General features: G+C 36.5%; 1 protein-coding gene across 1 annotated transcript in view; it reads left to right on the top strand.

Moving 5' to 3' along the window:
• Positions 1-15,527, top strand: part of LOC132778637 (collagen alpha-6(VI) chain-like) — an 81,722-nt gene that overhangs the window by 36,171 nt on the left and 30,024 nt on the right. The window contains exons 14-20 of the mRNA XM_067470569.1: positions 85-111; positions 7,138-7,182; positions 7,295-7,348; positions 9,214-9,276; positions 10,121-10,186; positions 12,226-12,279; positions 13,777-13,812. Coding sequence (XP_067326670.1) covers positions 85-111; positions 7,138-7,182; positions 7,295-7,348; positions 9,214-9,276; positions 10,121-10,186; positions 12,226-12,279; positions 13,777-13,812 — 345 coding nt within the window. The remainder of the gene's footprint in view (positions 1-84; positions 112-7,137; positions 7,183-7,294; positions 7,349-9,213; positions 9,277-10,120; positions 10,187-12,225; positions 12,280-13,776; positions 13,813-15,527) is intronic.

Below are 15,527 nucleotides of genomic sequence, written 5' to 3'. Positions count from 1 at the left end.
ATCTTGTAAAATCCCCCCCCCCCCCATTATTGTCTTCCTTATAAGGCTCATTACACTTACATTTGTTCTTCTTATGCTTTTCAGGGACAGAGAGGAATAATTGGCCGAAAGGTACGGAAATGTTTCTAAATAATGTTCTGCATGTGTAGTGTTTATTAAATAAAGATTAAATGAGCACAAGAGCACCTGGTCTTGTCCGGATTAAGTCTCAGTTTGTCCCCGTCCCCCCCAATTCAGTCAATTTCATTTAGTAAACACTGGCTTACCTTCCTTGGGGTTAGGTGGGAAAGAGAGATAGAGTTGGATGTCATCAGAATACTGCTGACACCATACCTCAAAACTCTAGGTGACATCTCCTAATAGTTTCATAAAGATATTAAACAGCATGGGGGATCAGAACCGAACCTCAGAACAGGTCAACAACAATGGTGCTGAACTTCAAAAGCACCAACTTCTGAGTCTGCCTCTCCAAGAAGGACTGGAATGCAAGCTTCATCTCAGAGAGGTGACACAAAAGGATAATGGTAATGATAATGGTCAATGGTAATGAAAGCTGCTCATAAATCCAGAAAAACGAATAGGGACACATTCTCCCTCCAGTTCCCTGTGTGGATCACCTTCCAAGAAAACCAGTATTGCCTAAGTCCCATAGCTAGGTCCTCAGGTTTCCCATAACCATAGTTTTTCTGACCAAAGAAAGGGATGACAGAATGAACTGCCTCTTCTGAAAATGTTTAGGAGCAACAATGGGTCTTTTTCATAGATTGCCAAGGCTCCTTGCATTGTTCAACGTCAGAAAACAAACAAACAATCCTCATCTATTTTCAAACTGCCCAATTTCAATCTTGGTGTATTGCAGGTCCATTTTTTGCCAGTGCTTGGGTGGTCCCATAAATCGTCCCTAGACTAATTTTCCAACCCCGAATTCTGTCAACATAAACAAAAATGAATCTGGCAGTTCATTCCTGGTTTTTTTTTTTTTTAATAATTTTTTATTGTTTTATCACATTTATTACATGTTATTACATTTTGTACATCAACCTCTTTAACATGTTGTTTTGTTATTTTGCTCTGACATTTCCACCCCTTTTCTCTTCCCCCCCCCCCTTTTCACCACAGTGCTCCCCTCCACCCGTCTCAAGCCACCATTCTTACATTTCATCTGTCCAAAATTTCATTTCTTCTTGTGACGGTAATTTTCCTTCCTTATTTTTTAATCCATTTACCACAAATCTTCCCCATACAGCATCAAAATCGCTTTGTTTCCATATACCTTTTTTAACCTTTAATATACATGTCAATTTATCATTTATTGCTATTTTCCATGCTTCTTTATACCACTCCTCTATTTGTATATTCATTTCTTTTTTCCAATTCCTTGCTATAAGCAGTCTTGCTATAGTTAGTAAGTTTGTTATCGCTTCTTTATCCTCCTTTTTCAATTGCTTATCTTTATATATTGATAGTAAGGCTATACTAGGGCTTTTATCTAATTCTATATTCATTATAGTTTCTATTTCTCTAAATACTTTCTCCCAAAAATTATTTACATATTTACATTGCCACCACATGTGTATATATGTTCCTGGTTCTTGACACCCTCTCCAACAATTTGTTGAGTTATTTTTATTCATATATGCTATTTTTACTGGTGTCAAATACCACTTCCATATTAACTTGTAATAGTTTTCTTTAACTCGTATCGATAAATTTTTTAAATGTCTTTGTCCCCATAATTGTTGCCACTCTATTTCACTTATATTTATCCCTAAATCCTCCTCCCAAATCTCTTTAAGGGTGTACTTTTTTGTTTTTTCATCTTTCATTTCAATTAGTATCTTATAAATTTTGCTAATTATACCTCTCAAGTTTTCGTATTCTTCTACTGTCCTTCCCTTCTGTATTATTTGTTCGAATTGATTGAGTTGGCTTCCATTTCTATTAATTTTTTTCCAGTTTATTAACCATTGTTCTAATTGTATACAATGAAACCATGACAATTTTATTTCTTTAAACTCTTCCAATATCATTTCCCTCTTCATTTCCACCTTCATCCAATCCCCTATCCTATCTAAGTTTATTTCCCTTACCTTTTTATCCATTACTTTTTTTAAATTTTTTGGGAACTTCTTTTCCATCACTATTGGGGTTATGATTGATCCCTCTTTTATTAACCTCCCCTTATATTTATTCCAAACTTTCAGTATGTTGTTCAACATTGGGTTTCTAATTTCCCTCATTTCTTTTCTAGTAAACTGTTTAAAAAATATATTCCAAGTTTCATCTTCCACTTTTCCTGAATCATTATTAAGCCAATCTATTCCCTCTTTTTTGACCATTCCTTCTATAACCAAACTTAATCTACTTGCTTCATAATATTTTTTTATATTAGGTAACGCCAGTCCACCCTCCTTTTGCGACCTGTACCATAATTGTTTATTTAGTCTGTTTTTTTTACTTCCATTACAGTACTTATTAATCATTTGTTGCCATCTAGTTAGTTCTTCTTCTGTAATTTGAAGTGGTAGCATCCTAAATATAAAATTTATTTTTGGAAGTATTTTCATTTTTACTAATGCTATTCTTCCAAACCAGGATAAGCGTGTACCTTCGTACTCTATTAACTTTTTCTGGACTTCTTTCCTTAATGTTACTACATTTACTTCTTCTATCTCTTTTAAATCCTTAGTTATTATTACTCCCAAGTATTTTAATTTGTTCTTAATTCTTATTCCCATTTTGCTCTGTTCTATAAAATCTTTTTCTTCTTCTCTTGTATAATTAAGTAGCATAATTTCTGACTTATTCCAATTAACTTGTAAACCTGTTGCTTTCCCAAATATCTCCAAATGTTCTTTTATTCTATCCATTTTCTCCATTATATTTTCTATAAATAACAATGTGTCGTCAGCGAATAAACTCACCTTCTGTTTCTCCTTTTTTCCTAACCCTTTTAAATTTTTGTCATTCCTTATATTATTAGCAAACAGTTCTATCACCATGGCAAATAGTATCGGAGATAAAGGGCACCCTTGTCTGGTTCCTCTAGTCACTTTTATTTCGTTTGTCACTCCGTCATTTATAGTTACCACTGCTGAGTTCCTTGAGTAAAATTGTTTTAGTACTCCTTTTATTCTATTTCCCATTCCAAATTTATTCAATATTTCCCTTAATGTCTCCCATTCCACACAATCGAACGCTTTAAAAATATCTAATGATAATATCCCTGCTTTTTCTTTCCCCTCTTTAGCCCAATGAATTTTATTTAATGCTCTCCCTATCAAATTTGACATTTGTCTTCCTTTTATAAACCCGCACTGATCTTCTTTTATGTACTTATACATACATTTATTCATTCTATTGGCTATTATCGCGGACAATATCTTTGCATCCTGATTAATTAATGATATGGGCCTGTATGACCCTGGGTCTGTTAAGTCTTTATCAGGTTTAGGTATTAATATTATTAATGATTTCCTCCATGATTCGGGTATTTTATCTCCCTTCATTATTCCATTGTACAATTCTAATAATTTTGGGGTTAAAACTTCTCTAAAGCTTTTATAATATTCTGTACCTAGACCATCCAAGCCCGGAGCTTTCCCTACTTTTAATTTCTTAATAACTTCCTCTATTTCTTTTTTCTTAATAGGTTGTTCCAGTAACTCTTTATCTTTCTCCTCCAGCTTACTTTCCCAATTTTCCTCCACATATTTCCTAATTTCCTCTATGGGGCTTGCTTTGGTTTGATATAGTTCTTTATAAAATTCTTCAAATACTTTCAATTTTTCTTTCATAGCTCTACATAATTTGCCTGTTTTATCTTTTATCGTATTTATCATTCCTTCCATTTTCTTTTTCTGTGTTGATTTGGCTAGCATCTTTGAATTCCTATCACTAAACTCAAAATATTCCCTCCTTAAATAAATTAAATTTTCTTGAACTTCGTCTATTTCCATTTTATCCAATTCCTCTTTTTTTGCTCTTAACCTAGCATAAATTCGTGTATCTCTCTTTATTACATATGCTTTTTCAATCTCTTCTATTTCTCTTTCTAAATTCCTTTTCCTTTCTTCTTGCCTTTTTTTTAAGTTAATTGTCTCTTTTATACATAACCCTCTGGTCACTGCTTTCATGGTGTCCCATAGAACTCCCTTTGTCACCCCCTTTTCATTAAAGCCCCATATTTCTTGCCATTCTGCTTGCACTTTATCTACTATCTCTTTGTGGTTTAGTATTCTTGTATTTAACCTCCACCTTTTCATTTTGTCATAATCACATTTCAACACAATCTCAATTGAAACCAAAGCATGATCCGAAATCTTAATCATACCTATATCAGCATTTAGTACTTTACTTATCATATTTTTGGAGACAAAAATATAATCAATTCTTGTGTATACCTTGTGTACCGATGAATAATATGTATATCTACTTTCATTCCCTTTTACCAATCTCCACACATCCTTTAATTGCCATTTATTCATTACTCTACTTAATTCCGTTGTCACAATATTTCTAGCTTTTGATGCTATCGTAGTTTTATCCTTCTTTAAATCCATACAGCAATTACAATCTCCTCCAAATATTACATTTTGTTGATGGTAATTCTCTATTTGCTCTAACACTTTTTCATAAAATTCTTGCTGTTTTACATTTGGTGCGTATACATTTACTAATACATATTTTTCCTCCCCTATTTCCCCATATATTATTATATATCTTCCCTCTTCATCTTTCAATACCTTGTTTATGACAAAATTACATTTCTTTGCTATTATTATTGCTACTCCTCTTGACTTTGATGACCCAAAAGATGTTTCATAGTTCCTTATCCAGCTCGACTTTAGCTCGTTTGAGCCCCGCCTATTTTGATGTGTTTCCTGTAGGAAGATGAGGTCCGCTGCGTCCTTCTTCAGTAAAGATTCAATCCGCCTTCTCTTAATTACCGTCCCCAACCCTCTCGTGTTAAGTGTTGAAATTCTTAATTTATGGGACATCTTTTCCATTTCCCTTTAAAAGCTTTTTTGTGGCTTGAAACAACGTGAACCCTTGTCCCTTTCCCTCCCCTACCCTTACTCCCCATTCCCCCCTCCCCCCCAATCCCCCCACTTCCCTCATTCCCCCCTTCCTCCCCTTCCAATCTTCGGGACTACTCGTCCCAATCATGGCCCCCCGGCCTTCCCAATTGGGGAGGGGGGGGGGCGAAGTCATCCCGTGGCCCAGAGTCTCCCTCCCCCCGAGTGCTCATTTTAAATCAATAAAAAGCTTGATTGCAGTGTATAGTTTCTTCTTACATCTCGATTCCTCCAACGGCACCGATTAACTCCTCCAATTCTCCTCCCTCCGGATCCTTCACCTCCTCTTCCTTTCGATCTCTCTCTTGTCTTCTTACTATGCCAAGCTCCTCCAGTAGTTGGTAACCTTGTTCCAGTGTGTCGATTCTATATCTCTTGCCTTTCCATTGAAATTTGAGAAAGATAGGATATCCCCAGGTGTACACAATTCCAGCTTTCATTAACTGTGTCGTAATAGGCTTCATTGAGTATCTCCAATTCTTAGTTTCAGAACAGTAGTCATTAAATATTTCCAATTTTGAGTCGCCCATCTTTAGGAGATCTGGATTTTTCTTTAATATTTTCATCAAATCTTCTTTCTTTGCGAAATTGTGAAATCGAATTATTATGTTCCTAGGAATTATTCTATTTCTTCCAGCCGGAAGGCGATGAACTCTCTCAATATCCAGTTCTGACCAGCTTAGTGTTGGCGAAATCTTTTGCAACCATTTCAAAATCTCAGATTTCAGATCTTCTTTCTTGTTTCCTTCTGGATAATTTTTTATTATTACATTGTTTCTTCTTTGATTGTCTTGCATGTACACAAACTTTCTTTCCACATCAGAGAGCCTATTTTCATTTTTTTGCGTTTGTTGTTTGAGTACCAGTTGTTCCTGTGTACTTCTTTCAATTTCTGCTTTGTTTTTTCGTATTTCACCCTGTGCAATCTCCAGGGCTTCTCTTATTGTCTGAAATTTTTCATCTGAGCTTTTCCGTTCCGCGTCCAACGCTGTTTTCATTTCTTTGTTGTTGGTCAGAATTTCTTGCTTCAATGCCTGAATTTCGCCCTTCCTTATTTCTCTTTCTTTATCAAACATCAGGTTCAAATTCAAGTTCATTTCCTTTGTTTGTCTTTCAGCCGTTTCTTTAATCAATTCTGCTATTTTGCTTAGCATTTGACTACTGCCCATCCCCAATTCTTCCCTCTCACTGCTCATCCTGCTTTCTTTTGTCTCTGCTGTTAAACATGGCAGCGAGGTAGAAATAGTTCCTCCCCCTTTTGCCCCCCCTTCCATTTGAGGGGGGGTTTGGGGGGGTGTTCGTTTTAGCTGTTTTCCCTTAATTGTGGGGAGGGGAGGACTTCTCCTGACAGTGCTCATTTCCTCAGGGGTCCTATCCAGTCTTTCTAATCTTGAAAGCGATCTATCCGAAGGTTTGGAACGCAACCAAAGAGGATTTGGCTTTGGGGTATCCTGACTTTTTTTATTCCTTCTCATTCAATCTCAGTTTTACTCCTCCTGCTTTCATCAGTTTTTTAATTACTTAGTTTTCCCGTTCTACACAGCACACAGTACAAGAAAGTCCCACTCAAATATGCCTTGCAATGCCAAGAGGGTTCGCCTTTAATATGACGAGACTAGCTCGATCCTTCTTCAAAGGAGGAATCTGCCTCTAATCTTTATTTTGCCTTCCCGGATCATTAAGTCACTAAGTCCAATATTTATAGTATTTTAATATTGTATTTAAATTGCAAGCTGTTTATCTTCTCCAAGTCAGTGCGCAGTTATAATTGGCAACTTGGTTTCACTTTCGCCAGCAGCTTCCGAGCAACTTTTCGGGAGCCGCTTTATCTTCTGCCAAAGCTCATAAATCAAAGCAATTAATTGGTAATAAATTACCTTCTTAGGCTTTCCACACGCACCAGACTTTCGCCTCACTTTTTGATCCAGAAAGGACAATTATCCATTCATTTTCACTGCTTGTTGCTTATATTTCCACAAGAGCTGGAGGAAAGACGTCTGTTCAGCCGGCCATGGAACTCCGCCCCCCAGTTCATTCCTGGTTTTATTTGTTTTTTCAGGGAAACAGTGGAGAGAAAGGAATGGATGGCATTAACGGAGAACCAGTAAGATTTTGAAATTCCCTTATATAATTATTTTTCAATTACTGTAAGTATGTTTTTTAAAGGAAAAAACAAAGTAAATCTTACAATATTTACAATTTGTTTTATCTTTCAGGGGCCATCTGGGCTTCCAGGAATTAAAGGCGAAAAGGGTGAATCAGGCTATCAGGTAATTGTATTTTTTAAAATTGAAATAAATTGTCAAGGTTTTTTTTACATATTCTTTCATATGTATAAGAATTGTTGTTTCCATATTATCTGGTTCATTGTATGAAATATAATGTAATAGAGTATTATTTTAAACATGTTGGAATTTTCTTTTCCTGCAATAAACTTTTGAAGTGTCCCCAGTCTTTCTTGAATATTGGAGGGTCTTTTATTTGAAGATTTCTTGTCGAAATGTTCATTTCCACTATTCCAGCTATTTTTACTACCCATTCTTCCATTTTTGGTGTATCTTCTAGTTTTCATGCCCACTTGCACACAAGTCTTTCTTATTTGCTTGTTGGAAAAATCTCTGCCTACTAAAATAATAATAATAATAATAATAATAATTATTATTATTATTATACCCCATTTTGTCTCCCCTGAAGGGGACTCAAAGGAGTTTAACATAAAGCATCAGCATAGATATTTAAAATATATAAATATACAAACAGTAAAACAGCATTAAATAAACAGTATTAAAAATTCTGAGTTAATTCAAATTCAAAGTTCAAAACCAAAGCAACCCTTGAACTGATCTTAAGAACGTTCATCTTTTTAAAAGCCTGCCTAAATAAAAAGGTTTTAGTCTGCTGCGAAAGGACAGCAAGGAGGGGGCCATTCTCTGGGCAAGGAATTCCAGAGTTGAGGGGCAGCCCCCCAAAAAGCCCACTCTCTCATTCCCTCCAACCATTTGTCCCACCAAAATCATTTTGTCCATTTGTTCCACCAAAATAATTGATGCCTGAATTCTTAATAATTTAAGATCTTTAGCTATATTTTAATCTTTGTATTGCTCTTTATGTTTAAGTTTCTTTTCTTTGATTTCCAATTGAATTCTGTGCAATTTGGCCTGTTTCTTTTTCTTTTCTATTATGTTGAGTTGCATTGATTTACCCCTCATATACAGTAAGACTTTGCCAAGTCCTAAATTGTGTACGGTTGAAAACGTGGTTGTTCCAGTGTGCCTTCCCAGAATAATGAACCCTCAGCATTATGTCCTCTAAATGCACTTTACACTGATTTAGGATTGCTTGTACGCTTTCACCAACGCCCCATCTCTCCTACCTTGTTCATGCCTAGCATTATTATTTTTAAACTTTAATTGCATTTGGCCCAGCCATAGATTTTAAAATGTGTGTTGTATTACTGTTATTATTATTGCTTTTTTGTTTATGAGTTTTATTTTAATTGTTTATTGTTGTTATTGCTTGTATTGATGTATTGTGGGCTCGGCCTCATGTAAGCCGCACCGAGTTCCTTGGGGAGATGGTAGTGGGGTACAAATAAAGTTTTATTTATTTATCATTACTACTACTACTACTACTACTACTACGGTGACATTCCTAGAGTTGTGTTTAATTATATAAATTCTAAAAAGAACTTTTTTGTTTATAAACAAGAATGAGAACTCAAATACAAATACAAAACAAGTTTAAGCCTAGTGGATAGAATTAATGCAACTGACACCAATTTAGCTGTCATAACTCAATGTTATGGAATTATAGAAGTTGTCATTTTACAAGATCTTTAGTCTTTTTTCCTAAAGAGTGCTGGTGCCTCATCAAATAACAAATTCTGTGATTTCATAGCATTGAGCCACGGCAGTTGCAGTGGTGTCAAACTGCATCAATTCTATAGTGTAAATGGGATAAGTCTGTGGGCTCTTTTTGGACTAATAAACATAGAAGTGTAGTTCTCTCATCTACATCAGAAACAAGAATAATTTGTACTGATTTGATGCTGAAAATATCAGTTTTTAAAAAAATAAATAAGTGAGACTGTTGATGTCTGAGTCCAAAGCTGTCTCTTCTTTTTATTTTTTTAAAGGGCAGCCCAGGATCAAAAGGAGTTCCTGGAGAACATGGTGAAAAGGGTTTTCGAGGAGATCCTGTAAGTTTTGTTGGAATCCAATTTGTGGCTTATCACCCTGGTTTTCCAGATCACTCCACTTTATTCAGCAAGCTAGCCTGTGATATTAATATTATTTTGTTCATCAAAATATGCAGTATTATAATATGGACTGTATCTGAGCTAAAGATAATATTTGTTAGGAATGATTAAACTCTTCTCATACCTAAAATACGTGTTCTATTTAAGCAATTCCAGTTGTGTTTATTCAGAGACATGTCTACATTGATCACTTAGATTGGTGTGGGATATGATCAATAGAGATCAGTGCTACCACTGAGGCAGCTTGGAGAGTCCCTTTCAGCCAAACAGGCTCAAACCAGTGTCTGGGATGCTAGTTCGAGTCTGCTTTTGGGAACAAGGTAGCATCACCCCATATCTACAAGGACCTAGCTATTGCAAAGGTTGGTACTGGAATGTCTATCAACCCATTGGTCTCAGCAAGCTCACCATCTTGGAAACCAAACAGGGTCAGACCTGGTCAGTACTTGGATGGAGACTGCTGTAGGCAATATTTCAGAGGAAGAAACTGACAAAATTTCCTCTGAGTATTCTTTATGGTGACCCCTATGAGCTCCATGGGGTCACCATAAAGAGCTGTGAATACATAGAATTACTGGTAGAAGGCTGAGGGTTCTCTTTACCTAACTGATATATCATACCATTAAATCTGCACAGATGATTTAGACTTTACTGCAGCAGTCATTAAAATGGTTGTGTTAGTGTACTGAGGACTTTACAAATTACAGTTGGATGTAATAATTCAGTACTGAATATTTTTTTAAATAAGCAATATGGCATTAACACTTTTCTCCTTTGTAACTAGGGTACCCCTGGAGTAGATAAGAATGTGGCAGGACCAAGAGGTTTACAAGGGGAAAGAGGAAGAGGGGTAACTTTTTTATGCTCTAATTTTTTTTAATCACTACACAATGAAAATCGCTATCTAGGGACCTCTTCTTATTTATCAGTACCCATCCCACAGCGTTGTATCTTGCCTTTTTTCCTAAAATTATCAATTCTCAGTCCAGTTAAGGCAGACTCATTTCTCCTGATGGGTTCTTCTGCTCTCCCTTTCAATAGAGACAAGGAGTCAAGAAACATTGTTCTAACCCCATTTCTCCCCATGGGCTTTTCTGCTTTACCCCTTAATGATTTTTTGTGGATTGCTAACTCTAGTTTCATAGAATCATAGAATCAAAGAGTTGGAAGAGACCTCATGGTCTCTTTAAAGAAAAGATATAAAAAAAACCACAATTTCAGAAGGTTAGAATCAAGCAAAAGCAAGGTAGCGATCTCCTTAAGAAGGGCAATTTGTATTGAACACAAATACAAGGATCAGGGGGTTAGAGTTTTGGGGGTTTCCAGGGTATTGATGCTTTCTAGGAGACTGCCCATAGGAACACCCATTTCCCAATGTTACCAAAATGCGTCAATGCAGGTGAATCGAACAGATCCTATTCCATGTTTTTATATCATTTTCTCCTGTTTTCATGCAGATCCAGAGTTCAGAAGATGATTTCTCTCCATCTTCTGTTCACCCCTCACCCATTTCTTAACATGTTCACACATTTCTTAAGTGAAGCATTATGGATGGAGACAGGAAGTCTCCTTGCGTTGTGTGATGGGTTCTGCTGTACTTCATTTTGAAAATGGATTACAACGGTTTAGAAACAGGGGAGGGGATGCATGGGATAATGTTATTAGAAATACAGTGTAACAAATGGATTATACTGTGCATTGATTGCATGGCTGTGGAAACCACTTCATTCCTATTTACAATCCATGGCAAGCAGGCTAACAAAATAGACTGCTTAAGGTAAAAGTGTGCGGACTTCTATGTAGCAGGATGATATATCCTCTTTGGATTTTATGATGAAGGGATGATGGTTATCTAGATTTATTTATATAAATATTAATTTTATATCAATTTACATTCCCAAAATAGGTACAGGACTTTTGGAAAAACCTTCAAAGTTCCAAAATTAAAGTCCAATGCAATTACGAGATGTGCTCATTTTCATTGAGCTAAACTCAACATGGATCTGCCAAATGCAGTGAACATGCAAGACCATCATAGCTTAATTGTAGACACTGACAATTATCTGTAAATATCAGTCATAAATGTATGATCTCATTTTATTGTAAAGTAGAAACGGAGTGCATATAGAACGCAATGTATTCTAGGAGAAAAACCAACTGAATAATGGCACCAAAACCATGTTACATGTGTATCTTATATACAATTTCACATCTCTACAGAAATAAATCCCACAGGGTTCAGAAGCAAATAAGTGGTACAGAATTGTACCTACCAATACGTTATCAGGAAATATGTTCAAGCAAACTCAGTTAAACGGACATCTAAGAGTAACTTGGGGGGGGGGGTACAGTATGTCCCCTGTATTCACAGGACAAGTATCTACAATTTCATTTATCCACATCCAACAAAATATGTCTTCTCTAGGTGTTTTCTCCAATGGGACTTCACTGTATTCTTGGGGTGGAAGTTCATCATTTCAATAAGGTTCTCTGTCATCTGTCATTCTGTATATCCACTCAAAGTCTGGGAGCACATCTCCCATGGATACAGGGGTTATACTGCATTGCACATTTAGAGAGATAGAACAACTCTGTGATATAAACATGCATAATCTTAACTTAGTCATAGGGACTGAAGGATAGTTACCCTTTTTGTTTTGATTTGCTTGCTCCTTTTCTAAAATTTGGTAATATTCTGCACCAGGGATAGATGATACACCTTATGTCCCTAATTTCTGTGATTAGATGTGAAGTTTATACACATTACAAAATAGTGGAATGATGCATTTTTGTAAACATCTGGCTGTTTCTGGGGTAATACACTGTAAAATTGGGGACAAGGCATACATTCAAGTGACTTGTAACTCACATTCCTTGTTTTGTCTCCAGGGTGAGAGGGGACCAACAGGCCTTACAGGATTGCCAAATTCCAAAGGAGCAAGGGTAAGCCCTAGGAAACCCATTTCCCTGTGATTGAATCTTATAGCAGTTATGCAAGACAGGCAGCAACTATGTGGGGCTATCCGTTAGTAGAAGTAAATATTAACCATTCATAAATAACAGTTTGAAAATTCTAGATTACAGTTTAACGTGGATTCTCATACTCAGAAAACAATAATTCCTTGTCTTTCTGGTTGCATCTGCACTACATCATTATAGTTTGATACGACTTTAACCACCATGGCCTTTCCGCTATATAAAATCCACATTGAACTAGATTATATGGCAGTGTGGACTCAGATAATCCAGTTCAAAGCAGATATTATGGAGTATCTGTGCTGATATTCTGAGTTATATGGCTGTGTGGAAGGGCTCCATGGCCCCATCCTAAGGGATCTTGGGATCTGAAGCACTTAGGATGAATTCTAAGTACTTCCTCAAATTACAAAGCCGTGTCCTATGGAATGACTGTTAAATTAGCATGAAGCTGATATACGAAAAGCAACAAGGGTGGTACACGCTCCCCAGTGAAGTTAGGTCAGCTCCATCCCTCATTTCCTTTAGGGAGAAGCTCAAGACATCACTTTTGGACTAGTCATTCGGGTAGCAGGTTCAATAGCAATTGCAATGTTTACATGAATTGACAATGGACAGGCTCTGAATTAAGCCTTTGGACTCTGAACTGGACTTGGATATGACCATATGGCTGATAATGTTTTAAAATTGATTTTTTTTAACCTAGTGTTTTTACTTAATGTGTAATAATGTGTTATACTGTGTTTTGTATGTGTTTGGCATCAAATTGTTGTCTGTGTAAGTGGCCCTGAGTGCCCTCCCTCCCCCCCCCCCCCGGTGGTTGAGAAGGACAGGGTACAAATGTTTGAAATAAAATAAAATTTATTTATTAATGTCAGCTGGTCCAACCTCCTTTGGGGTGCCAAGTGTAGTAACTTTTGCATTGAGTGCCCTGTTACTGGGAGCACTCTTCAGAACTTTGAGACACTTGAGGGCCCTTCCACACAGCAATATAACTAAGAATATCCAGGCAGAATAACCCATAATATCTGCTTTGAACTGGAATATCTGAGTCCACCCTACCATATATCCCAGTTCAAAGCCAATAATGTGGGATTTTGTACAGCTGTATGGAAGGGGCCTGAGTTAGTTCAAAATGGAGTTGTTACTTTCATTATTGCTGAGGGTGGTGGTGACTCTTTGAGAAGTATGGATACTATGCAAATTTACTAGCTTCTACAGAAAAATCCTCAGCACTATTCAGTTTTTCTTTTATACAAGTAGAATACCATTGATGGCACGGAGAGAGGAGACGTCCACCAATATTGTTTGAATATACCGCCATTCTTTTTTCTTCTTTGTTTACAAAAGTCATTCTGATCCTACCTAGGGAATAAATAAGCTCTCTTGGGAGTCAGCCATTTTAAATCTAGTGACACATACTTCCAATTTATTTCTAATTTTGTTATAATTATGTTATCCCAGGGACACCAAGGTCAAAGAGGTCCTCAAGGCTCCCAGGTATGTATACAAAATTTTGAATCTTACAGTATCTAATAGAATGGTACTGATGGCATATGCAGGTGTAAGTTCAAACTTTGTCTGATTACGTCCTTTTACCATTATTCACTATTTCTATTTTTCTGCAGTAACTTCTTAACCACTCAACTCATTTGTTTCCTATTACTCCTCCCACATGGTCCTGAAGTGGTGGGAGAGAGCCACACAGTTTCTAGCTATTTTCATATAGTCTGTTGCAAAATAACAGCAACATCCTCCTCTGGACATCCAAGAGCTACTACAGAAACCTGGGAGATGACATTGTTGTCCTGCCTCTGGCTATAGGAACATAGCTAGATGCTTCATGGCTGTCATTGGCCATAGTTACTGCTGATTTTAGGTGGATGAGACAGGTATGTTTGACACATTGGAAGGGGGAAGATGGAGCAGAGTTCTATCTGGAAGTATTTTACTTTCCTCCAGATAGAGCAATGGTTCTCAACCTGTGGGTCCCCAGATGTTATGGCCTTCAACTCCCAGAAATCCTAACAGCTGGTAAACTGGCTGGGATTTCTGGGAGTTGTAGGCCAAAACACCTGGGGACCCACAGGTTGAGAACCACTGAGATAGAGTATGATCTTAACCGTAATATCTATAGTTGATAGGAGCCCCATCTACATTATCATATAATGCAGTTTCAGAATACATATTAACTTTGTTGAATTGGATTACATGGCACTGTAGACTCATATAATCCAGTTCAATGCAGTTCAATATGCATAATATGAGTCTACACTGACCACTACACTGACTCAATCTGCATTATATGGCAGTGTAGGTGGAGCCTGGGTTAGCAAAATTCAGATCAAACAGGCATTGTATGAAATTGTTCTAATTTTATATGTATTTAAGGAAGATGTGTCTAAATTAGAGCACATAATAAGCCAGATCATAATGTTAATGAATTCAACAGGTGTATTCATATCCTATAAGATGCCTCCAATGAATTCAGTGCTCTTTCCCACATTTACTGTATCTTGAACTGAATATACTGTGGGAACTCTTGCATATGAGAAATCTAACTTTCCATAGAATTCTAGGGCAGGAGCAGGGAACCTTTTGTCATCTTTTATCAGCTTCTGAAATCTGATATTTTGCTTTGCCCCTTCCCATATTGTTTACTCCCGACCATGCTGTTGTAGGTGAAAACATACATGGAACCAAAGGGTCCCTTATTCTAGAAGTACTGTGTTATGGAGCGAACCCACATTTCTACTCATATGAATAGTGCTGTATTTTCACCATCTGTTTCTATTAAATAGATTATCTTTTTCATTGTGTAAATACTTAAGATATGTAGACATGTTCTAATTTATCTAAGAGATAAACATAGTTCAGAATACACAACTTTTATCATTTGGTTATTTTGGACTAAATTCTACAAAATACACTGGGCATCAATCTGTCCTTTAATCTTTTAGAAACACCCCTGATAGTTTTTCAGGGTTCACACATGTTTCTTAACTGATTGCATATAAATCTCTTTGTCCCCTCTTTCCTGTTCTTTTCCGTTCCTGTTTATTTGAGTACTAAAGGTCTTGTTTGCTTAGGATGCACCTAAAATAAAGTTGTAATTCTATGAGACAAGGTGTTTGGGATAGGATGTTTTCTGTAGCACAGCAAAAAGAATGGTATTGATTTTCTTTTGCAAAACTACATAGGAACATCATGTTCAT

This window comes from Anolis sagrei, chromosome 6, assembly GCF_037176765.1.
Source record: "Anolis sagrei isolate rAnoSag1 chromosome 6, rAnoSag1.mat, whole genome shotgun sequence".
Lineage (NCBI taxonomy): Eukaryota > Metazoa > Chordata > Lepidosauria > Squamata > Dactyloidae > Anolis > Anolis sagrei.
The sequence above is the reverse complement of the archived record's forward strand: the minus strand, read 5'-3'. Positions and strand labels throughout refer to the sequence as shown.